Source organism: Bombus vosnesenskii, unplaced genomic scaffold (assembly GCF_011952255.1).
Source record: "Bombus vosnesenskii isolate JDL3184/JDL3185 unplaced genomic scaffold, Bvos_JDL3184-5_v1.1 scf7180000013349, whole genome shotgun sequence".
NCBI lineage: Eukaryota > Metazoa > Arthropoda > Insecta > Hymenoptera > Apidae > Bombus > Bombus vosnesenskii.
This window is the reverse complement of record NW_022882985.1, coordinates 1,479,985-1,506,443: the sequence shown is the minus strand read 5'-3', so window position 1 is coordinate 1,506,443 and position 26,459 is coordinate 1,479,985. Positions and strand designations below refer to the sequence as shown.

Genomic DNA, 26,459 nt, shown 5'->3' with positions numbered 1-26,459 from the left:
ATATTATGAGATTTGTTCGCTCCTTGTCGTATTTCATTTCTCGTAGGCTTCGATCTGTACTCTGTGACTCTCAAAATGATACTGCCTTTAGATTTCGTTTAGCTATAGAGAACTCATCACGCAGCGAGTATATTCTCGAGAAATATTTCTCGAGAGTGTCCGACAACACTCGGTTGTGTACATGCGTCACCTCACAAGGACTCTGTCGGACTATTCAAGCGCTTACGACGAAGCCAAACACATACCGCGTTTAGATGTATACAACTATAGCTGGTTGGATGTTGCTCGAGTTCAGAGCTAAGGTCCCAGGCAGAGAACTTTAGAAGAAGATGTATATTTGCCGACCGGTCGCGGTAAACAAGCCAGGCGATGAATTTTCCTCGGTAAAAAAGAAGCAAAAAGAAGAATTGAGAAATTGATTAATCAGATAACAGAAGAATTTACACAAAGTTAGACGAACGAAAGAAATAACAAAGAACGTACAATTTGAAATGAAATTTTGAAACCGGGTCTGGTAGGGTCAATGTTAACGTCGATAGCTGCAAATGTCAAAATGCATGCAATAATATTATAAAATATCCAAGAAACAAATTTCTATTAGCAATTCTGTTTCTTTAGTTTAGTCTGTGATTGGGTAAATCAATAAAATAAATGAAAGAAGAAAAATGAAAGCGCACGATACGTAGAATGAAAGAGAAAAGTACGTGGAAAAAGGAAGGAAAGGAGAAACGAAAAATTGAAAAACAAAAGAAAAGCAAGGCTGCTGTGAGGAAAAGGAAGGTTAAAAAAAGATGGAAATAAAAGGGAAGATAAAACAAGCGGCGAGCAAAGGTGTAAGGAAAGAAAGGCGATGGAATGCGGAGGGTGCAATTTGGCAAAGCACCGTGACGGAAAAATCGTATCAACGATCCGCGCGAGCAGCCTGCCCGAAGGCGTAATAACCGCTGCGAAAGCTGGGAATTTCGGCGGGTTTTGATTACTAGGCGGCGAACAGGCCGAGGCCCGGGCTCCTACAAATAAAAAGCCATCCCTGCCTGTCTAAATGCCGACACGCCGAAAATCATTTATTTATTTATTCGCCGCGGCAACTCTTTCTCCCTTTTTTCAAACCACGCGGGATGAGAGCCTCGTTTCTTTCCAACACACGTTGCGCTTGTAGCCCATTTTTTCCCTCGTGTTTACTATTTTGCTCGTTCGTTTGTTTGCTTCGCTTAACTTTGTTATTAAACACGAAGCATAGCTTCCCTTAATTTCTCGAACTGATAAAGAGACGAAACTGTTCGTGAAACGATGGAATTTTCGATATAACGCGTTGCTCTTCGGATATAAAATTTCACTTGTTCAAACAAGCATTAACATTGATCGATAGATTCTTCGAATATTTATGCGTCCCGTAGCTCTTTGGCTACTAACACATGTATTTCTTTCAGCGTATTTCAATATAATATAAGAGTCACATTCTTCGTTCTTTTTCGTCGTTCGTCGTACAAAATCGTCGGCGTTATCGTCTTCGTCGTAACGAAGCCATTTCGTTGCATCGATACATTTGATGTATCCGATGCTGTTGTCAGCATCGGAGGAATCTCGTTTGTTTGTTTCGGATCATTTTCAATATCAATATATTTCAATATGTTTTTGTTCTTCAGTGTCTGTGATCGTAATTTGTTTGTTTCCAACGCCATATACCTTTGCTGATCTTCAGAAGTCTCATTTTCTTTTTTAATGTCGTTGGCACTGTTATCGAACGGGATCTCTGTTATTGAAAGAAGCTGCTTTTGGCGATTCTTAAATTAATTTGTCCCATAGCTTTTTGGCTACTAACACAGGTATTTCGTTCAGCGTAAGTAATATAATACTAGAGTCACATTCTTCGTTCTTTTTCGTCGTTCGTCGTACAAAATCGTCGGCGTTATCGTCTTCGTCGTAACGAAGCCATTTCGTTGCATCGATACATTTGATGTATCCGATGCTGTTGTCAGCATCGGAGGAATCTCGTTTGTTTGTTTCGGATCATTTTCAATATCAATATATTTCAATATGTTTTTGTTCTTCAGTGTCTGTGATCGTAATTTTTTCTTTTTCCAACGCCATATAGCTTTGCTGATCTTCAGAAGTCTCATTTTCTTTTTTAATGTCGTTCGCACTGTTATCGAACGGGATCTCTGTTATTGAAAGAAGCTGCTTTTGGCGATTCTTAAATTAATTTGCCAAATTTTAGTAATGTTCTCTCTCTTCTGGCTCGTAATTTTTTCCCCAAAAATGCAACCAACGCCTTTCCGCGAGCATCGTATTACCCCGATATGGCTCCCTGTGACTTTTTCTCACTTCCTCGGCTAAAATTACTGCTTCGTGCACGCGGTTTTCAGTCGATAGACGCGATAGATGAGAATGCGCTACGCGTTCCGAAAGCCGTACGTTCGGTCGATTATATTCGGCTGGCAACTAAGTGATTGCGGATTATGTCAATACCACCCAATGACAAAATCCGCAATCACTTAGTTGCCAACCCAATAAAAAGTGACTAAAGGAAAAATACATACAAAAACCAGGTCGGTGCAAACGCGTTGCAATAAATTCACAGTGTACGTTTTATCGGCCCAGCCGCTGTATCGGCACTTTCTGGCCGCGTTAGTAGAAAAACACGTCTCTTGGAGAATGAAACGCGATCGTGACACAAATTGCATCGAAGCTTGTTGCGAATATCTCGGAAACTAAAGCCGAGCGTCGGTACATCTGTACAGGGAAGAGGTGCTCGGGATGTTGACCTTGAGACGGCATATTTCAAGCTCGTTAAAATCGGCCAGCTACGCTCTTTTCTATATAATTATCATCTCTTTTCTAATAATCATCTCCAAACCCCGTATTATATACACAAAGACGATGGATCGTGAAAATTCAATTCGTTTTATCACCTACAAATTGCACAAACATCGGATTTCTATCGCGCTCAATCTTTTTGTCTTGCCAAGTGTAAACGCAAAACCGAGACGAGCTACCGTTTCGAAAACAGGTTCCACCGAGTGCACGCGATTTGCATGGCGTTCCGTTTTTCGACCGTGCCGCCGTCCACGACACGCACCATAGGTCCCTCTTACCATAGGTTCCGGTCTCCAACAACGCAACACTCTCGTCTTCTTCTTCTCCTTCTTCTTCTTCTTCTTCTTCTTCCTCCTCCTCCTCCTCCTCCTCCTCCTCCTCCTCCTCCTCCTCCTCCCCTCTTCTTCTTCTTCTTTTTCTTCGACTTCTCACAACGACTCGTAACCGCTCGATGAGTTATCGCGGTTTAAAGCCGCGAGCAGCGGGAAAGATGAAATTTGCCGTCGGCTGAATAGGCGGTTCATTACGAGAGCCAGAGGGAACGATACTCCGTGCTGTACGCGGTCTCGGGTGTTCTCGGAGAAATTCGGTGCCACACACGAGACCCTTCGCTCTAATCCATCATGTCGACGATTCGTTCGTCTTCGTCGGTTAAGGGAAGGAGGGGAGTGAGGAGGTGGAGGGTGGATCAAGAGATCCGAGCTGTTGGATCATTTGTCGAATTTACGCATGGTTTAATTTATTAGCGGAAGGATCAAGACCGCTACTACGATTTTTATATTTCAATTTTGCCCCGGTTTCAGGGAACAGCAGGAATTTGTAATGTTGCGAGAAGATGCGTGACACGTGCACCGCCACGTTCATCATCATCGGTGTGCTATATCTTTCGGGGTAATTGAAACGCAAGGATGAAGGACAGTGTGAGGAAAACGCTGATTCTTGCACCTGCTTGACACTAGAACTACCGATAGTTGGCACGAAGCTATTTCTACCAAAAGCAGTGAAAATGACTGGTCTTTAAAAAATACGTAAGAATAGAATATTTGTATATTTATTGATTTATTATTTTCTTACGGAAGCAGTTCCATGCTATGTAGTACATTTTTGGTATTATTAATCCATCTGCGATTATGATCCCTAAACGACGGTTGGAACGTTTATAAAATTGTAGAAACAGTCACTTTGACGTATGTGTGATATTTCTAGTGTGAGCATCTAGCGATCCAGCGATCGATCCGGAATTTTCCTGATAAATGATATCGTTATATCGAATGATATGCAATAAAAATTTGAAAAACGTGTGGCAAGTTGTAGAAAACGAGAAAACTGGTTAATTGGGGTTCGATAAACAGATTGCAGGATCCTCTTACACTTTGACAAGTACCAGTCATTTTCACTGGTATTGGTATAAGTAGCCTTGACACAAATTATTTTCAGTTTGAATACATAAAAAACAAAATAAAATTCATCATATTATTCTCTTAGTTATCGTTGCAAACGTCATTGCATCATTGTAATTGGAAAAAAATATAACATGAAGTAGGAATTTGAAAATAAAACTGTAAAACCAGTCAATTTGACTGGTGTGGTATTTCTAGTGTTAAGGATGAGAATATTCAACAGCATATCTCGGGGAAGAAAAAAACGTTAGTTCACATTTATTACATTTAATCCTCATTTTTTGGAAATTTTTATACAGCTACGGAATTATTTTTCACATACGTCGAAATCGGGTAAATGTAAAGTACAGGCTGATCATTGCTACGCGAGAATAACAGTTAACAATACGCTCGTCGAGTATTCGTTCGTATAACTGGAAGCGCATGTATTCGACTAATTGAAATGAATTGAATACGTTGCACCGAAATAATTGAAAATGTCCTGTTTGCGTATTCGTCGGCAAAAGTGGAATCGGATTGCGAGTCGTCAGACTTCACGCAGAGTTGGTGCGAACCTGCTGTTGGTTGCTGTTCGTACGGTACTTTGGATTTTGCTCGATTTCAAATCGATTCGTTCGATTTACCAGAATTTCCAAAGCATCGTTTCGTAAATGGGCCACTATGAGAAAAAGACGAAAACTAAGTGTAACGAATGGGTAAGTTTGACCACTGCCACCTTCTCATCCTTGCAAACATCTTCTTTAACACTTTCGGTATTTATGGTATTTAATTGTATTTATATAAACATCGTATAAATGGTAATCGCTCCTCGAGAGATGCTATCAAATATCTTGGAATAATTTTTCGTCCGCCAGTGGGTCCGAAAGTGGGAATTTCTTAACGTCCTCCTTTCATAAACTAAGAGATAGAAATTGTAAAAGATAGGATGGCTCCTGTGCATCTGAAATATGCGATGGAGCGTAGTAAACGAGCACAGGGCAAATCACGTACAATAAAGGTGAAATCGTATATCTACTTCGTATTAGCAGTCAGAGAACACGTACATATGACGCTTGAAATAAGGTTGCACGACCAATTTCAATTCGTGAGCTGAGATCCTCGGATTAAGAGAGAAAGGCATAACTCGTCAAATACGGGGAAAATCGTAGAGAAATTTAGTCGAAAGTCGTGAATCCATAGGTCATGGTGTTTTACCAATTCAAACTGATAAACTGCAAGATGGGACACTTAACAACGATTATGAACTGAAAGCTTGAAGAAAGTGTCCCAACAATTGTGGACACATGTACGGTACAGACAAACATGGTATAAAATTGTAGACGAATTTAGTCGAAAGTGGTGACTCCATAGGTCATGGTGTTTTACCAATCCAAATTGATAAAGCGCAAAATAAAACATTTAACAATAATTATGAACCGAAAGCTTGAAGAAAGTGTTCCAACAATTGTGGACACATGTACGGTACAGACAAACATGGTATAAAGTTGTAGACGAATTTATTCGAAAGTGGTGACTCCATAGGTCATGGTGTTTTACCAATTCAAACTGATAAAGTGCAAGATGGCTTGAAGAAAGTGTTCCAACAATTGTGGACACATGTACAGTACAGACAAACATGGTATAAAATTGTAGACAAATTTAGTCGAAAGTAGTGAATCCATATGTCATGGTGTTTTGTCAATTCAAATTGATAAAGTGCAAAATAAAACATTTAACAATCACGAGGAACCGAAAGCTTGAAGAAAGTGTTCCAACAATTGTGGACACATGTACAGTACAGACAAACATGGTATAAAATTGTAGACGAATTTAGTCGAAAGTGGTGAATCCGTAGGTCATGGTATTTTACCAATCCAAATTGATAAAGCGCAAAATAAAACATTTAACAACAATTATGAACCGAAAGCTTGAAGAAAGTGTCCCAACAATTGTGGACAGATGTACAGTACAGACAAACATGGTAGAAAATTGTAGACAAATTTAGTCGAATGTGGTGAATCCATAGGTCATGGTGTTTTACCAATTCAAACTGATAAAACGCAAAATAAAACATTTAAGAACGATTATGAACCGAAAGCTTGAAGAAAGTGTCCCAACAATCGTGTACACGCTTACGATATGGCAATATATTATGCGAGTTAGGCGAAACATTTGAAATTCCATGAAAATTGCAGGACTCCTGTAAGACAAGGAAGAACGAATTTTGGCTCGGGTTGCGCTCTGTACCTGTCTATCTATAAAAATATCAACGTGCATAAACGTCGGCGTTCTATTTGTTACATCATATCGTTATCGTATTGTCGTATCGTATTAACAGCGGGTCAAAATCGACCCATCGCTTCGACGCCCTAAAACCACGCTCCGCTCAAAGCCACACGCTGGAACGCGAACGCACGTTCGATAGAATAAAGAGAATAAGAGAAGGAATAAAGAGAGAGAGACAAAGGACAAAAGATATGGAACAAAATGGTTATCGGAGATCATCGTCGATGATCCTGAAGGAAAGAAGTTAGAAGGGTGGTATGGCTGGACGAAAAGAGAGTAGAACGATCCACGAGACGAACAGAGGAGAGGAGAGGGTGGTGATGTTCCCATGATGGTAGGTGTGCGGGTTCTGGTTCCCTCGGTCGAAGATGAAAAGATGAAAGGCATCCCGGCGGTGAAGCCACCGCTCTGCTTCTACCTCCCCTAACCCACCAACTGGACCTAACCATCCTGTCTGGTCATCAACACCTGACCATCTTGCAACATCGTACGACGTCTTCTCCTTCTTCAACGCCTATTACCTTTCTTCGTCTCTCTGCCATACTGTCACTCGTCACTACACTGGCCACGTTTCGGTTCATTTTTGTTAACATAACGTCTGTTTGTTAGGATATACATTAGGATTGTTAGGATTTAGTACGTTCCTCTGGAAGACAATCGAACGATCGTGTGAAATTTAAATCGTTTGTTCACAATCCCGTGGATGCTGTGTCGTACGTTCAAACCAGATACGACGCTTCTAAATATCGTGATTCGTAACTCAATCGAGATAGTCTGACGATCGATTTGCAAGATCATTTTCTATCTTATTTGCATATATTAGCTTGACAACCGATAACGAACTCATGGAACAAAAATAGTGGGCATCTACCTCGCAATGCTTGACGCTTGGAGCTAGCTGTAGACGCCAATATTTTCGCTGCACATTTTCTGTTGAGGTTATTCGATGTGTAAACAGAGAAAACACGCGGATAAATTGTAAGGCAGAAAATATATTTAAATAGAAGTGTAATTATGAGTAAGAATACAATTTCAGCTGATCCAGATCCGCACTCTAGCTGTGTTACCCAATAACTGAGAACCCCGAAGCCAACGTCGCCTGTCTACTGTTTCTGGTCTGACTTCGGCGCGGTCTTTTGTCTACGCGCTGTCGATGGCTTCGATGCTTGAGAGAACTAAAAAGACCAGATGTAGAGTTTTCTTAGAAGTGGTAACCACTTCAACATTTTCCAACATTTAAAAACAGATCCTATCGCGTGATTTCGCCATAGGTCTGACAGAGAATAAATTCGTTTCTCCTACGTATCTGTAACCTCGTAACCATGTAATTTCTTTAAGTTCCACTTATGTTCTGTCGAAGGTAACTCAGTGTCCAGTATATACGTCAATATACCAACAGATTCTCCAAGCTTTTCCACGTATAAGATAAAACGATTGCTCGTAACGTTCAATTGTTATGGCAAAGTTGTGCAATTAATTTCGTCTTGCGACTTCATTATACCCGCTACGTTGGAAAGGAAGTGTCCGTGTTCGAATATTATGGTATTCGCGTAACTCGATCTCTTACAATTAGCTATCCCCGCAAAAGAAACATCACTTAATTACCAAAGTTCGCACGATTAACAAGGTGATCAATCTAACATGAAATCAGCTCTGTTCCGTACGTTGTGCCCCATTATATCCAAAAAACCCTGGCAATCATGCACAGGCCTGGATAAAAACACGATTTCAAAAGGAAAGAAAATATCAACAGGCAGATATTAATCATCGGGAACAATTAAAAGAAGCAATTTAAGGGCAGCATGTACACTTTTCTGACTCTCTGTATGTATACACGCAACACGCTTTTCGTTAGTCAAATCAATCATCATACGTTGTATAAGCTTCTACTTTCGCCATTTACCCTCGACCTCACGTTTCGCTTCGCCATTAAACTGTAAAATGTGTCTATTAATTAAAAAATAGAGGGATTTAGGGCGAGTCAATGGATATTTAGCGATGACTTGCAAGCTTTTCACGCGTTCCAGCATGTTTTTCAAGATCGCTAGGATGTTTATGCGTGTGTGAACAATATATCTAAGGGGTAGAAAATAACAATATGCAAATATGGTAATTTCGCATTTTTAATGAAATTAATTTACTGTCCGTAGACCAAGGAAAGAATCTAATCTATGTGTACGCGTACGCAAATGTTAGGGTTGCATATTACGCGCATATTCATATATTTTACTTTCTTATTTCAGCTATTTTATTTGCAAGTTTCGGCATATTTTAACTACGCAAACATCCGTACTGTATCTAATTACCTATTCATTATTCCTATTTTATCGACCATTGCTGTATTTAATTATCGATTATCAGTAACTACGTTTAATTAGAAATAACAGTAATTACATTTGCTTTAGATTAATTGAACAATCGAAAGTGGTAGAGCAAATTCAAGCGTGTGTTACATACATCGCGTGATTTATTCAAACTGATACATATCTGATAAGCTTCTTTATAATCGTCGTATGAATATTCTATCGAAACGCAAGATCATATATAGGGTGTAACATATAGAAACACCGATATCCCAAAGATACTAGCTTGCGTGCGTGATCAATTTTCAAATGCATTTTCCTCTCTTTTTTCGTTACGATCTATCGATCGTTCGCTTCTGTCTCTACCATTCCGCAATTACCTACGTCCAAGCACACGTGCTTGATAAATTCTTCAAGTACATTTTCTCGAAAACGAAGCATCGCACCATGCAATCCTTATTTTTTCATAAGAAATCGCCTCGTGCTCGCTCGTACGCGTTACTCGGCCGAACCCCGTATAGCCCGGAGCTGTGGAGTCGGCTGGAACACAGTCTCTCACACGGTCGCTCCCTACTTTGTTCGCTGGCTCGTTTGACGGACGGAATTCCTTCGGCGCGATGGAAACGCGACATGGACGCGATTCAATTTCGCCTTTAATCCTGGCCCGCGCCTCTCCGCAAACACCTTGACGCTTTGACTGCCACGTGGCTCATATATGGCCCATCACGGTTTCTCCTGTGACGCCACGGTGGTCATCGGTGACCGGAGCGCTTCCACTTCTTGCAATTGTAAAAATTGAACGAAAATTGACAGTTAGGGCATTTTGAATATAACCGATAAATAGAAGATACTTTGAAATGAAAAGCGCCCCATTGAACGATTAAACATTTTTATCAGAACATCGATAAAAAAAATGAGAAGACATCTTGCATCTAACGGTGCACTGTGTTAAAACACTTTAAACATAAATGTGGCTCATCGATACAATCTGGACGATAGGTGGTCACCTTTTTCCTACGATTCTTAGCAATTTTTCATCCTAATTGTTTAACATTTTTTTATACCACTCTCTGCAAAATTTTCGTGCCAGGTAGGCTTGCCCTTCTTTCTTCTGCATTTCGTGTGGCAATCTTTGTCGAATAAGTATATTTGACTGCTCTGGTGAATAGCACTGTGTAAGGTGCATTGCCAGTGCCATTCTAAAATCTGATACCTTGATTTTTGTTTTTGTTGCTTGTTTAGAGAGTATCATGGCGTTTGAAATTGATGTATTTAACAATAACTCTAAAGCTAATTTTATATACCACTTGAGGGTTCTTCTACGTGGTGTAGAATATGCTATCGTTTGATCTGATAAGTCTATAGCACGTTTTCCTCTCTTGTAATCTACCAGTACCATTGGTTTATCGCAGACATAATTTTCCTTGCGGACCTCTACCATTTCAGCCGAATGTTTCGCCGAAACCATAAAAATAATCATAACACTGTTTACTAATATCTTCCACACGTTTCAGCAATATATTCTGCACGTTTTGCTCACGACGAAATAACGAAAGCGAATGGTTTGTTGCAATAAACGAAACCTTGTTATAATATGTTGCTATTAATTGTTACCAAGGCCTACAATGGTCACCCGTGGCCACCGATAAGATAAACGGTCCATTATGGAAGAATGTTGTCTTACGTCATCAATTTATTATTATTTTGCCATTATATCCTTCGAATAATAAAATTACTCCCGTGACGTCCTCAGCGAAACATGTGACTTCCGCGTAGCAGTCAAAGTGTTAACGGCAGCGTACAATTCACTTGTCCAGCCTCCTCAAACGCTAAAAAATAAACGTTCGCATATTGTACACTCGATAGCGAGTCTATCTTTCTTCGAAAGTAAATAATTTGCGCTACGATACAAAAGTAAGAGCAGATGGCTCGATGACACCGCAGCCTGCTGAATTAACGCTGCTGTGATCAAGAGAACGAAGAGGCAAAGAGCGAACGTGATTCCGACCAGCGAACAACGATATTTTGTTGAAAAGGAAACGCTGAATAGGTACTTTGTACGAGGACGAATAATATGAAGCAATTTTGACACGTCCGTTTTAAGATAGGAGCTTCTCGTCTGAGATCATCTGAGGGCATCTATTATACGTAAGCAAACATAAGAAAAAGGTAGATAATTATTTGTTTGTACAGAAAGAGAGGAACGACAGGCGGAAATCAGGATTCAAAGAATTAATTAGCGGCGTTTCTGGAAATTCCATTGAGTTAGAAGATAAAAGGGGCTCGGTGTTTCGACACGCAACGGACGCCACGCCGATCCATTCAGCTCTCACGCGAACGACACGTTTCGAGCTTCGACTAATCGCGTTTCCTCTTTCCCTCTCTTCCTTCTGTTCCTTTTTCTCTTCCATCCATCCCGTCCATCTTCTTTGTGTATTTTCTCCGTGTAGATTGTTGGTACTTTCGGGTCAATTTTAACCCGTAGATGAGTTATACGATGGTAGAATTTGTAGTATTCTTCGTATTCAAAGTGGAATTAGAAAAGTAGAAAAGTAGAATTAGAATTATCAAATTCGTTAGAAACTTTACAAGTCTTCGAATTTTCAAGTAGATTCGCCAAATCGAATACTAATAATACGAGAAACTACAACAAAACTGAAACACTAATCAAACCTTGTAAAACTTGCGAAACGAATCCGTAAATTCCACAGACATGAAACAAACAAGAGGCCCAAAATCGGTTGGAACAAAAAGAAATCGCAAACGCGATCGTTCCAGTAATCGTACGAACCGTTGTAAAACAACGTCGTACACAGCCAAACGATCAAACTCTACGAGTCGAATCAGCCTTAACCGCCAAAGTCGCCAAACCGAGATTCATCGAAGAAGCAAAAATTCCGGCTACGATCGGTCAAAAATGAGAAGAAGCGCTGCCATAATCGGCTGTAAAACAACGTCATACATAGTCGAACCGATAGCGTAAAGGAAATTCCTCTCAACACTCTCCGAGTCACTTTAATCTCATCGAGTAGACATTGGAACTGGATGCCTATCCAGTGATCTCTAGATCGTCGGATCCAGCAGCCTCGGAGAGAGCCGGTCGGATGATTTATCGTCGCCGGGCCTTTGTTGGGTCGAAAAGCTGAGCGAGCGGCCTCGTCGGAGGTGATCAGCCGAAAAACAGGATCGACCTCTTCCAGACAGCGTGGCTCTTGTCCGCCACAGGTGTGCCGCTCTTTCCAGCAGCTTCCTTCCTTCCTCGTCGCTCGAGCCGCCATTACCGCCACCCACACGAACAATTCTCTAAACTCCATTACTTTTTCGGCCGCGGCGAATTGCTCCGACCTGAAACACCTTTTTCTTTCTTGCTCTCGCGCTATTTTCGTCTTTCAACTCTGTTTGTCTGCTCCTTTCTTTCTGTTCTTCTCTTCTGTAGCTCGTAGATGTGTGCGCCGTTTTGTTGGCTTGGCTTTGATGTTGCTGCCTGTCTGCGCTTGTCTGTCTATTGGACAACACACACACACACACACACAGAGCCAGCGCATGGAACGATACCTGTGATTCCACGCTAACTCGATCATCCTTTTCGAGACCATCCTTTCTCTTCGTTGAATTCCTTGCACGTGTCTTCGTGCCGGGGATAACGAGAAGCTCCCAAGAGAGAGAAAGACAGGTTTCACGAGGTTTCAGTGGGTTTCAGGGGTTGCTTTCACCCCTAAGCGCACCAATGTTTCCCCAATTTAAATCTTACACTTACGACTGGATACTAGCTAACTCGACTAGCTCGTTAATAAAAATGTATACTAATTTCTTACTAGATATATACGTTTGCCATTTCTATATAGATTTTTAGATTAGTTCGAAATGACGATCAATGTCTATAATTATGATAGTCGCGTTTCCTTAGTAGACTGCGAATTTTCACGAAAAGTTAAAACATACAGACGTAATGAAGAGAAATCTAGGAAATGTTTCAAGTATACTCGTTACAATATGTATAGAACGTATGGTGTCTGACGATCTTCGTAGAAGAATTTCAAGCGAGTTATTTATCAGGCATATTAAAATCTTTTTAACACAAGTGGATTATGGTAGAAAATTTGAAGAGAACGAGTTCAGAGCTCGTATTATGCTTCATTATGTATTGCTACAAGATTACTGTTTACTGAAAAAGCATAGATATTTTAATCGTTATTCCGTGACTCGCGCGGCTGTCGATTAAATCGATCGTTGGCAGCACGCGTTGCGCAATCCTCTCCGCACAAGCGTGTTGCTCTAATTAAAAATTCACCAAGTACAGTGTTTTTTTTATCGGGAATCGCATTGTTATCGCGCGACTAACTACAGCTTTCTCATAAAATATTCTTCGTTCATTGTCGAGAATTGTTTGAAATAAAAGTAAAGGAACGCTAAGATTGCACTTAGAATTCATATTAAAATAGTTTTAGATTTATTTAATAAACGATTCACGGGATCTTCGTCGATATACATTTGCACGCGTCTCAGCACTCTCTTTGTTTCGCCATCTTCTATAACACACTGCTAACGGAACAGTTGCCATTCGTCTGTTTTTCGAGACGCTGCGCACGCATATACTTCCATACACTCGTACTCGCACACGTATGTCACTACCATGCGGCTAATCTAACCTAGCACACAGAATTACACATATCTCGATATTTATAAACGATAAAAACGTTATTCCTTTATAAATAATATCGGAAACGTTAGGTAAAAACAATCACGATAAATGCACGCTTCGTTCCTGTAATTAATCCGCTTGCAAATTTTACGTTACGTTCGTATAATACTCTCGGCCGCACACGCTGTATCCCTATCGTTCTTTCTCGGCCAACGATCATCTACGCGAATTTTCACGCTTTTCACGCGCTCCATTGTCCAAAGTATCCCTTTCTACAGTCGTCCCCCGGCCGGTGGCCTGATATTTGCTGAATCACAACGCCGGTCTATCGCCTGGCAAAACCGAGCAAAAAACAGGCAATTAAGGAGCAACGAAGATTGCGTGCCAATTCCTTTCAACGAGCGACGCCTTGCTCGCGGGAGGGCCGCCATTCTTCGTTGCCAGCGTCGTTGAACGCCGACAGCCAGCGAGAAATCGCTGAAATCCCAGAAATGCCCGTGTTTCACGCTCACCGATCAACCACCCACCGGATACGTACTCTCTTTCACGGCGCTGCTGTTTGCGCTTGTTTCTGCTCGGTTCGCGCTCTAACCTAACGTGTCGGTTGTTTCGTTCGAAGGACGCGATAGCGAGAGAAATTTTATATCGGACATTTCAGTTCTACAATTTTCCTTTTATTTCGTTCTTCCTTCCACTCGTTTAAACGTTGCTCATTCCGCGAATACTAAATCGTGTAAATCGAATTATCGTGGTTATTGATCGTTTGCACAAGGAAATTAGATATTTTGAGAGATAATTAGATAATTAGATAATTTCGTGGGAAATTTGCACGTGCAGAAATCTACGAAACGCGGAAAAATATCTCGCTCGAGGCAAAGTGCTCCTTACGATGTTTGCCGAGTGAAATAAATGTATCTTCCATTCTCTCAGTCGTGTGTTATAGAAACTTAGAATCGCGTAACTAATTCTACGATAAGAGAAACTGAGAAGATATATAGGAAAAGTATACATTGGAAACATGATCCAATTATGACAACTGCTGGTGGTGTTGCTCGGTTCGTGCATCGAATCACCGTCGGTAGCCCGAGACGAGGTGAAAGAGCCCGGCTGGCTGATTTCGAGCTGGCACGCGATTACTCTTTGTCGTAATTATCGATTCGAGAACGGAAGTGTGCACGCTGCAGCGTCTGGCGATCCTTCGTGAGCTCCCAAAGGTGGATGCTCTTCCAAAGAGAAACGTAACGATGTTTGTGGTGCGAAAATGTGGTTCGTGGCGAATACTCTTCCTTCCAGTTTCATACAACTCGTCGCTTTAGTGGACCACCGATGGCTCACGAAGGAATCTCAATGTGGTTCGTGGCGAATACTCTTCCTTCGAGTTTCGTACAACTCGTCGCTTTCGTGGACCACCGATGGCTCACGAAGGAATCTCAATGTGGTTCGTGGCGAATACTCTTCCTTCGAGTTTCGTACAACTCGTCGCTTTCGTGGGCCACCGGTGGCTCACGAAGGAATCTCGACATTTACCATACAAAATTTTTACGTTCACGCGTTCTACGTGTCACACGATCACTCCCTTTGATATTTGGTTTGGACAGGAGATCGCGTTGCCCATTCTACGAGAACGTAAACAAATTCTTCCTAACAATAACGTTTAATCGATAGATTTCTAACGACGCACGACGTAGGTATATTCTTTGATTATAAAATTGATATTATTATTTGATTCAATGAAATTGAATTAATGTTAATAAATTCCGGAGGTGAAAAATTGTAAGTTTGAAAGTACCGAGCAAAAGTCTCTGCACTTGTTTCTCTAAATCACAGAAATATGAAACTTTCGTATGGAACTGCGCCAAATACGAGACTGGACAATACATACTGTGTATTAAATTTGATCCCATTGCTGCTGTTTTCGTACTTCTGAGAAACAACCCTATACAGGGTGTCTCGTAATAAGCGGACGATCTCTGAGCCATGGATTCACCATCTGAAGATAGTTTTGTGCTTTGTACTCTATCTGATTATCTTCATAGGAGACGCTCTTCGATATTCCCCAAACAATTCGAATTGTTTGCTTTCTGTAGGTACCCGATATACAGTGTGTCCCCGCGAATAAAAATCCCACGGATACGTGGTAAACTGTATCTCGTAAAGAAAATGGAATGGGACACGCGTTGATATGATTTTCCTTCGTCGTTTCTAGGTACCAAATCCGTGTGTTAATTATTATGAAACACCCCGTATAGGGAGAAATTGCAGAAAAGCCAGCATTAAAATATCGAGCTGCATTATCAGCGTGCACGATGATTAATTCAAACCATAGGATCGGACTGAAATTACTTACGATATATAATTCGATGCTACACACACGTATACCCTTCGGTTATTACTCAAATTAAATAGAAAGATACACATTAATATTAAATCACACGTAATCTGTTACGACAGAACATGATCAACTCGTAATCAGCTTTAATGCTTAATTACAGCCGGCTTTTATCGTCAATTTCATCCTAGAAAGGGCTTTTTACGCCAGACACTCTCTCTTTCTCCGCGAGTCTGTTATTTCAGTGTCGTCAGGAAACGAATTTATGATTTAATAAGACATCGTGCACCCGTAAGCACCGCACGTTGACGTTTCTGATGGATCACATCACGCTCCGTCGTGTACTTTTATTCAGATACACGCCGTTGTCCGCATGATCTATGCAACATTTATCGCGACACGCGATAATTAATTTGCCTGTGAACGTTCCCTCGGACGAATATCGCCACATTGAAATTTTCCAAAGTGGCGATAGTGGAGGAAGCGCGTGAAGCGAGATCCACCATCCAAACCTTGGAAATTCTGTCGAGAAAAATAATGCAAACGCGACGTTCCACGCTGCAAGAAAGAGTCTGCTAGAGGAGCAGAGTTCGAACTCTCAGACGACTGCATCAAGACGTAGCACGTTCCGTCAAACTGCATCGAGAAAGAAAAATGATGCAAAACTAACATTTGGCAAACGGACAAAGATAAATCCCTTTGTATAATCGACCACACTCTCGACGTTCCGCGCTCAACGAATTAATCTACCGTGAGAGCTGCCGTAAGCTAAAGCTCAGCGTCGAACGCGGTTCGCGTAATCTTCGAACGATCGAACTACAGCAGCGAAAGCTAAAACGACGATCACCTTTCACATGGAATATCCCGGGAAAAACAGCAGTCTCAATTACCGCGAGACCCGAGCGCCAAATCTCCAGCTCGTTGCCCTGGCATCACAACAAAGCTGAGAGAGGCTGGCCGACACCGGCCGCGAAAGATCATCCGGATAAATGCAAATGAAGGAAGAGTAGCCGGTCCAGACGTTCTCCATTCTTCATGGCGTGTAACGCGTCCGCCGGTCATTCAGCGATATCAATCATCTAAACACAGAGAACCGCGGCACTGTTTTCAAGCGGAAAACAGAGGAAGACTAATAACGAGCGGCATGCTGGCTGGAACCAGAAGGATGAAGAAGATCAGGGACGAAGAAGAAGAAGAGGAGGAGGAGGAGGAGGAAGAAGCAGCAGATTTGAAACAAAAAGGAAAAAGAGAAAGAAAGAAAAAGAAATGAAAAAAAGCAGAGAAGAAGAAGAAGAAGAAGGGTAGCGATCGTCGAGAGGCGGTCCGAAGGTAGTCCTTTTATCAGGGTCTCGGATGAACGCGAACGAAGGCTCGTTAAGTCGTGGCGGCCACGTTCAGCCTTACGCGGCTCGCAAGCAACCGGCCAGACCGAGCTATAATGGCATAAATAATGACCGGTCTCGGTACTTACGCCCGTTTTCTTCCTGCCACTCGACGCACGACCGCCACAGCCTTCTTCTTCGTCGTGTTACTCGTGTTAGTCGTGTTACTCTTCGTCTTCTCCTTTCGTATTCTTCGTTATGGTGTTATAGCGGCGAGTCAGCAGAGACGGACAACACGGCTACTGTCACAGGCGAAATTTCATTAATCCACTTTGATCCTGCTACTTTGATCGTTTTAACGCGGGTATTAAGCCAACACCGGGGTAGACAGTGAGACCACGTAACGCTTGCGCATTCGGTTACTTCCAACATCTTCCAAGCTTTATCATAATTTTTATTCGCGGCTGATGTTTCCCTACTAACGCGCAATTTCAACACTGACAGTCTCCTTGCGACTCTCTTGGAAGCGGTCAGACATTCGTAACTTGAAACCCACGAAATTGTAGAAATGTCGTCTGGCTGACTGAATCTGTTCGTGTTATGTAGATGTGCAAGGTGACCCAACTAGGAGCCACTCGGAACGTAGCGAAACAATAAACAAACACAGTGAAAGAAACCCATTTCTCTCTGAACGGTAACTCTGTTTCCAATATGATCGAAGGAATTGAACAAAAAAGGAACAGGTGGCGTGACGATCGATCGATCTTGCTCGATCGATCCACTGCATGGAACGAGACGGATCGCGAGAATCGCTGGTGCTTCGTTTGCCGAACAAAGGGAAAAGGCGGAAGTGAAAGGCGGGCGGGTGGACGATGGAACATGGGAGCCACTGGATCGCGGAAAAGTCAAGCCACTGTGTGGAAAATGATACGTGGCCGCGGAGGCGGGCGTATCAGCGCGATTACGCGGCAACAATGTAATTGAGAACTCGCCACGTTGAAACGCGGGGCACGCCCTACTTCGCGGGACTTTCCAAAATGAATAATGGAAAACAAAGAGAGCGGAAGAGCGTGCTCCGGCCGAGCCGTTTTACGATTCGGTAATTAATTTCGTTTGAGCGGAACAGGGTGTGAAGCATTCCCTCACCAGCCTCTTTATGGGGTTTATATGGCGTACAGGCCCGTTCATAACGCGTGAGATTTCTTTCCAATGAATTGCGAATATGAAAGGAAATGTAGGGAAGAACCGGATACACGGATAACACCGGAACCTACTATTATTTTTCAAACGGTTTACAATTTTCCCGCCTCGCTGCAGCTATCGAGTGTCGTAATTCCGGTGAACGCAGAAACGGAATACCATCGACCACCGCACGTACGTGCTTTCCAAGGTCACGATAATTTCGAAATACGAATTATAAATTTATGGATATCCTTTGGTATGAATTACGCTCTTTCTTGTATACAGGGTGGTTGGTTTTTTAATTTTTTTTTTTAATTTTTTCATCGAGACGTTATAACGAGACGCGATAAAGTGGACGCGTACCGAGAGAAAATTCAAAGTCGATTTTCTCGAAAACAAAGCCTCAAACGAAAAATTTTTATTCTATATTTTCGACTTCTTTTTTCGCGTAGAATCACCCCGTTTCCGCTTGTACCACCAACTATCAACCACCCTGTATATGGCAATATGTGAATGAGCTTCTTCCAACTTGCCATCATGGTGGCAAATATAACCTATAATATTCATAAAATTGTATACTGAAACAAAATGGGATTCCTGGTTTTGTCCCGCATACAAACGCATGTAGATTATTACAATAGCGTCGAGTTAAACAAAAATCGAAGGAACAGTGAGAGTTGTAACGACGAAAAAAATATATAATAACAAGCACGACGGAAATATTTGTATTCAAAAATCGTATCCGGATTAAACGAAGCTTGGGTACAGCGTATAATTTGTTCAGCCGTGAAGACTGCACTGGTTGAGAATTTAGAGAATCTAAGAATGAATTCTAAAGTTACAGATGTTACTATCCGATTTCACCCAGGCGACCAAACAAAGTCGTAAATTCGTACCTGTATGTAAAATTGTTATTTTTGCGGAATTTTTGTCTCTCAAGAAAAAGAAACGTTTGATAAAATAAATTTAGTAAAAATATCGCTTTAATAAAGTACGCTTGTAATTTTTGCTCAAGTATATTAATGGCAAAGTTATTCCCAAGATCCCGGTTTTATCCCTACAGAAGGATGGAATTCCGTTTATAAGTATGCGGACACTGGTCGATTTTTATTAACGACGTCTGATTGTTATCGAGAACTGTATCTTATCGTAAGTGTAGCTTGAATTTATTGTAATTATAATAATAATAACGTAACATGTACATTGTTACATTAAAAGGTAAAATGTATTTTTCAATGTTATCGTGATGTATTGGGGTTAGGTTGAGGTTAGGTTGGGGTTAGGTTGGGGTTAGGGACTTCTATGTGAATAAAATCACGTGTAACTTCATTTTATTATATTATATGTAAGTCGTAATTAACAGGCAACACGTCAAGTATTAGCAGCGGTTTGAAGACGTTTTAACAGAAACAATTTATCTGGCCAGGCATCAAAGGAGTAATTCAACGGAACGTGAGCAATGTAAATTAAAGCAAGTTTCGCGTGAAGTATAAAGTGAAACTTCGTAGCAACAATTATCTCCGTTGAAACTAATGTAGGAGAGCTTGGATGAGAGGCGTTCGAGAAACTGCTACGTAATTTTAAGTTGAAAAGTATACGATTTCTCGTATTCATATTACATGGATGATCTTTTTCAATCTGTTTGAAGAACCTCGGAATCTAAAGTTCTCAACTTCGCCATACGTAATCTGCAATTCCAGCGAACAGGTACGTGATGTTAAACAATAAACAAAAAACAAAAAAAAAAAAAGGAAGAAAAGAAAAGAACAAATTTCTGGTGTTTCACCACAAAGTATAACTGCGACGATGTTTTCTTATTTCTTGCTAGTTCTCTACTAAATAACAACCTGCTGAAATGTGAAAAAGACATCAACAATGTATAACACGAAATATACACTTGCAATTACGATGTAAAAAAAAAACGTGCAAAGTAAAAAGAAAGGGAAGGCGAGGATGAGAGGGATGGAAGAAAAGAGAAAAACGCGAGAGAAACAGGCGTGTCCGTGAATTAAGTGGAAAAACGTGTCGATTTCACGCACGGCACCGAAATTAAGAGCACAAAGGCCGCGGTTTAAAAGGGGCTTTGTCCTGGCAAATGGGAAACCGTCGTGGACAGGGCATCTAGAGGCAAGGATACGCCGCTGTTATCAATACGATTATACCGTAATCTCGATACCTGCGAGATTTAATAACGAATCTTGATCGTTGGTGGTCCAACCACCCTCTGTGCTATTCTTCTTTTTCTTCTGCCTCTTTTTCTTTCTCTTCCATTTCTTCTCTTTCGAGCGTCTGTTATTTTTGCTTTATAGGAAGAGAGAAAGTTGCTATGTAAAATGAAATACCATTCGATATTGGCATTTTAGAACGATCAGACAATTGGTCATTTTTCATAGAGATCTCAGACGATGCACTTTTACCTCTCTATGTTCTACGTACGTTCTACGTACTGATGAAATTAAAATTGAAATATCATCGAAACTAAGCAATTTGCTTCGAGTATTAGTTTGCCCGGGAGGTTCGTTTCGTCGAGAACTGTTTTTTGCCCTACCAGAGGATAACTAGTGACCACACGATTGGCGGTAAAGCGATCTGGCGGTTTGTTTACTTTAAGAAGAACGAGATAAGGTCCCGAGAGGCGAACGCGTGAAGGACATCCCGAACCACCTAATATTTCCAAGCTACGATTTCAATCGTATTACGTAGAAACCTAGCAACTGTTAAAATGAGAAAACATTTGCCAAGCCGTAGAACGAATACTTAAAAATTATTGACACTACCGAGCCATAGTTGGAATAACAGAAATCTGATGAAGGTTACTCGCGACAGACATTCCAACGTGATGGATGCTTTTACGGTTCTGCTAATAATATTATTAAAAGCTTCAAAAATTTGGCAAGAAACGAGGCACCTCGCCTTGCCAGATTGCCTAATTTTTTATGACGGTTTAAAGAGTGACGATAGAATTTGTGGAAGATAGACAACTTTCATGTAGAACGTCTTGACTTTGATGGATGATATTGAAACCGAAATGGCCGAATAATACCGACACACACAAACGACGGAAAACTTAAAATTATACTAATTACACTACTCGATAAGCCATGAAAAAAACACTGTAAAACAGCAAGAAGAAATAAAATATACCCGATATAAATAAAACTGCTTTATTTTTTTTTTTTATTAAAATATTCAAACAAAATTCATGGCCCATTCATGGCCAAATTCAACATGGCCCAATTAGAATATTCGTAAATCGTGGAATAAGCGAAACTTATACGTATAAGTTTAGAAAGTAAACGTATAGGAAGCACCGAATGGAAAAATAATGCTGTGCCCGAATATTAATGCGAATAACTGCGGTATATTCGCTTGTTCCTTCAAGAGCATGATATATCTCCGGGAGAAGAGGGAACAGTTTTCAAGAGATTTCACGGTGAGTGTAAATAAGGTATCAAAGATGCTTCGAATGTTTCGCGTCCGGGCAATTATTGCTATTAAAGGAAGAAGTACGGGCTTGCTACTTTCGACCACGAAATTCGTTCTAATTTAATATCCCTGGCCGATAAATCATTCGGAGGTTTCTAATTTGGTAGGAGGCCCTTTGGCCCAAGCCAGAATTGGCCCTTTGTCGGAGCACCGGCCGAAGTGCGAAGAATCCCATTAAACGCCATAAAGAAAGAATTCCTTTTTTCTTTCCCTCCTCTGCCGTACCGCTCCACGACTTTCCCCTTCGATAGTTCTGCTATGGTTATTCCCATATTAATTATCTCGCGCCTCGATCGTCCATTGCAAAAACAATCTAACATCCTTACAGTCTTTGCTTTCTTAATTTTATTTCTTGCCATTTACTTGTCGTCCGTTTTATATTTTTAGTTTCTGACATTGGATTTGATTTTTGGCTTGATCATGCAGGATTGAAAGGAAGTTTGTCGAGAAAGTAATATTTGTCTTCTAGGAACGTAAGGTAGTGGAGGTAGTGTCTTATATACGTGTGTTGGAGAGATCTTGAAAAAATGAACAATATTTTCCAGATATATATACAATAATTTATTTAACCACGAAGCAATGTTTACATTTACGAGCATCTTCGTGAAAGTACGATCGAGTACATTAATTATATTACGCCTGTAGATCATTTACGAGTACGTTCGCACAATGGATGAACTTCCTTTCAATGGATTCGCACGTGATCCCGTTAAACGGAATTTACGTACCATAAGTCTATAAATAACCTCTGTTCTTAACAAAGAACAATCGAAACCTCTGTTTTAATTTAAGAATAGAAGAAAAAAGAACAGTCTATGTTACTCATAGTTACAATTTGAAGGAATATTCCTTATACATATAGTATATACATATATACCTGATCTTCAATCTGCGCTATTAATTAGAATTATTAATTAAACTTCAATAACAAAGACAAGAAGCAAAATTTTATTTGCAATAACGCTTGATAAAAATTAAACGGGGAAACTACTGGCAGCTACTTACATGTCGCGTTAAAGTGCAAGAGAAACGTGTGAAATAAAATTTTCTCGCATTTTTCTGTTATACAGAAATTACATAAATTGAAACGAAATAAATATATAAACGGAAAACGTATAAGATTTGTTTTAATCGTAAAACCTCCGCTGAACTAATGAAACATTGTTTTGCATCATTTTGAAACGAAAATGATTTTCTTTGTTTCGGAAGAAGCAAACGTGCTGATTTGTTTATTTCAAGAGCACGAATATATTTCTGAAACTACATTTTCGATTAAGGCAATTACTTTTAGTATTGATTCTAATTCGATTAATTTCCCCTTCGAATATAATTCACTTTTTTGAATTTTTAATATATCAAAGTTCAAACTTTTTGTTCTCAGTTTTTAAGTACATATAATGGGGACAGCTATTAATGAGGTTATGTTTGGTCAAAGCAATTTTTAAAGATACACTACCACTAGTCTTTTAGTTTTTAATTTCGGATCGTATGTATAAAAGAATCCATTAATTAAAACTAAAGCGGTAATTGCAGTGGATGAAAAACAAAATATTTAATGCTTAATGAAATACTCATCACTGATGTAGTACAGTGGCTACAAAAAATATTGATACATTGTATTTATTAATTAATAAATAGCATTTACATACTGGCGAATTAGATACAAATATATTAAACTTCAAATCGTATGAATCGATTTTCATACGATTGCAGAAATGTGATATCGTGAGAATGAAATGTAGGACTTGATAGAAGAAGGGTTTATTATCAATACTTCCTGTAGCCATTGTAGCTTTTCAAATTTCGTTCATATATTCGTTCATATAATTACATAAAGAACACCACATCGAACGAAAGAAGATTTACTGGAATGTTACATACCCAGAATTCCTTGTGGTCCAGAAGCCGTACATCACAAAATTCTTTTCGAATCATCCAAGCACATACGTAAAACTCACTAATAAAACTTTTACCTATCTTTCAGATATCGAAGAGGAAACGCCTTATCGAGAGCTTCGGAAGATCTTACGTTACGTTAACTAGGCCCGCCATTATGTATAATGGACGATAGAGCGTGACGATAAAGTCAGATTTACACATCACGAACGAGCACGAACTAACGTGAACGACAAAACACAACAAGCTTGTTAAAAAATACTTAACGTTAACAAATACGTAACATTGACAAATTCGCAACACGATGTCGTTAAACTTCCTCGCACTAACTAAACTTGCTTTAATATCGATTATCGATATTCCTTTTTCTCTGATCTGAAGCGCAGTGCGTTGCGCAAAAGACGCTCTAAAAAATTATCTTGCGCATCACGCAGCAGTTCACTTAGAAGCTTTTCTAGCAGTCGTTTTATTCAATGCGTACACATATAATAATGTAATTATAATTTTTGACATATCAAACATTATTCATTCGTGTCGGTGTAGTGTGAATAAAATACTTGAATCTTCAGTTAACACAGTTTTTCGTTGCTGATGATAGTGAGAAATCAAAGTGCGAGATCAAATATTAGTGAATAGAGAGGAATCGAAGATGAGTTACGTTCGTAAGTAATAAATTTGTTTGCGTTCATAGGCTGTTACGAAAATATTGTCACACTTAATAACAAAGCTATTCTTATTGAAGTAAAATTCTACCAAATCTATTCGTAAAGTTACTGTATTTTGTACCAAGAAGGATGATGAAATACTTTAGTCTTGTCACTGTGTGTGGGCGACTATGCATACATACATAAGCTACTGTAATCGCCAAACACAATACAAGGATACAATTTATTTTAATAAAAATGTATTTTATTAATAATATCTGTATTAATATTGATTAGTTGGTATTAATATTTTTATTAACATATTTTAATAAAATATCTCTTTTATGAAGTATTCAAAGACTTTCGTGAATGACTGTATTTAGTACTTACATATCCTTCGTTTATGTCCATTTGCATTCATTCGTATTCACTATACTTCGTTCGTGTTCGTTCGTCAGGTGCAGAGCCGGCTTTAGAAGCTACGAATATAAGAGCTACAAAGTTGCCAATTCTCACGCGTTCAATGTTCCTCCTTCGGCCATATTGAAGAACACTTCCGTTGCTCGAAGGTATGTGGTTTTCAAAATATGAGGTTTGATCAAATAATACTAAGAACATTGTTTCTTTTCAAAATTAAATATTGATATATCTATCTCATCGATGTTAAATTATAACAGAGACGTAATTGAGTAGTATTATTATTTGTTAAAGTTATTAAAAAATTAATTATGACTTCGATTATTTTAGATTTTTAAGTACAGTTAATTTGTGAATAATTGTTTGAAAACTTGCGTCTATCGAAACTTGCCAAAGCTTCATTTATTGGAACAGAATGTTATTCAACCCGATTTTATATTTAGTAAATATTAGTCTAATAAATATTTCTTGTACTCTAATTTCACTCGAATTCTTAATATTGTTTGATCAGTTCTCGTGTGATACACATATCTAGCCCTAAGGAATTTTTACTTTCTCGGTTATTTTAAATTATTCGCAAGAACCGAGAACCTGTAATTACACGCTTAATTATCGTTATGTATTAAGTATTTTGAAGTATCCGTCAGGTATAATAGTTCCTCGTACTCGAGTACTTCCTAATTTTAATACTTTCACTCGAGCATCTCTAGTTATTGTTTATTCTTAACATTGGTATACTTCTCAATGTTTTTCTAAATAGTACGATATTTCGTGTTACATTAGAACACATTTCTTCTTTTATTCTTAAAATCGTATTTCGTGTTCCTGTAAAACACCTTATTGTACGTTTCAACTTGCTACTTTAATGTTATCTTCTTTTCTTATTCTTTTTTTAAATGCCTTCGAGAACTTCGCAGACCAATGTACATACATATTTCGTTAATTAATGCTCTTCTTTTCTTCCTTGTGCTTATATAAGATTCCTCGTTGTAAAACGAATACAAAATGTTACAATGATATACAGGCAAATGTCCATGTCGTTGCTTGTTAAATGCAAATACGTTGTTAAACGTTAAATATATTATTATGCTCGGTTTATCGTTATTTATAAGGTGTTCGAAAATTATTTAACAAGTTATGCTCATTTTTGCCAAATAATTATTGCGATAAATTTCCTTAATTCACTAATTTTTTGTTTCGTATATTCTTCCCTTAATTATTAGTTTTCTTTTCTAGGTTAGAATTAAGAAAAAGAAGAATAGAAAAGAGTAAGAGAAATTTTAAAAACCTAGAAAAAATATAAAGTTTGTATTTCTTTTGATTCTCAAATTTCTTTTTACTTCTTTATTCTTTAAGTAACATAGTGGAATGTTATATTACATGAGCCAAAAAAATATATTTTCACTGCACATGACGCAGTTACACGCAGGGTAACCAACCCGTAAACAAAAACACTACATAGTTCAATAATCACTTATTTTAATTATTTAATTTGTTAAATAATTATCGAACACCATATTGCATTCCTTTGCTTTATCACTAATCGATTTTATCATTTTCGTTAAATTACGTTTAATATTGATACGTTCACTTCCATTATCTCTTCAAATATTTCTCACTCCAAGAAACTTTTAAGTTCCATTGAAAAGGGAAAGAAAAGACTATTGGTAGCGCCCTGATAAAACGAGTCACTGATCTAAACATTAATTTTTAAACATTTAAATGCGTCACATTGATATAATTTTGTTTTACAGAT

At 39.3% G+C, this 26,459-nt stretch overlaps 1 protein-coding gene across 1 annotated transcript; it reads right to left on the bottom strand.

Moving 5' to 3' along the window:
• Positions 1-9,824: 9,824 nt before the first annotated feature.
• LOC117236587 lies at positions 9,825-10,226 on the bottom strand. The gene has a single exon (XM_033499673.1). It carries the CDS (start codon positions 10,224-10,226, stop codon positions 9,825-9,827), a length of 402 nt encoding a protein of 133 aa, XP_033355564.1.
• Positions 10,227-26,459: the final 16,233 nt, after the last annotated feature.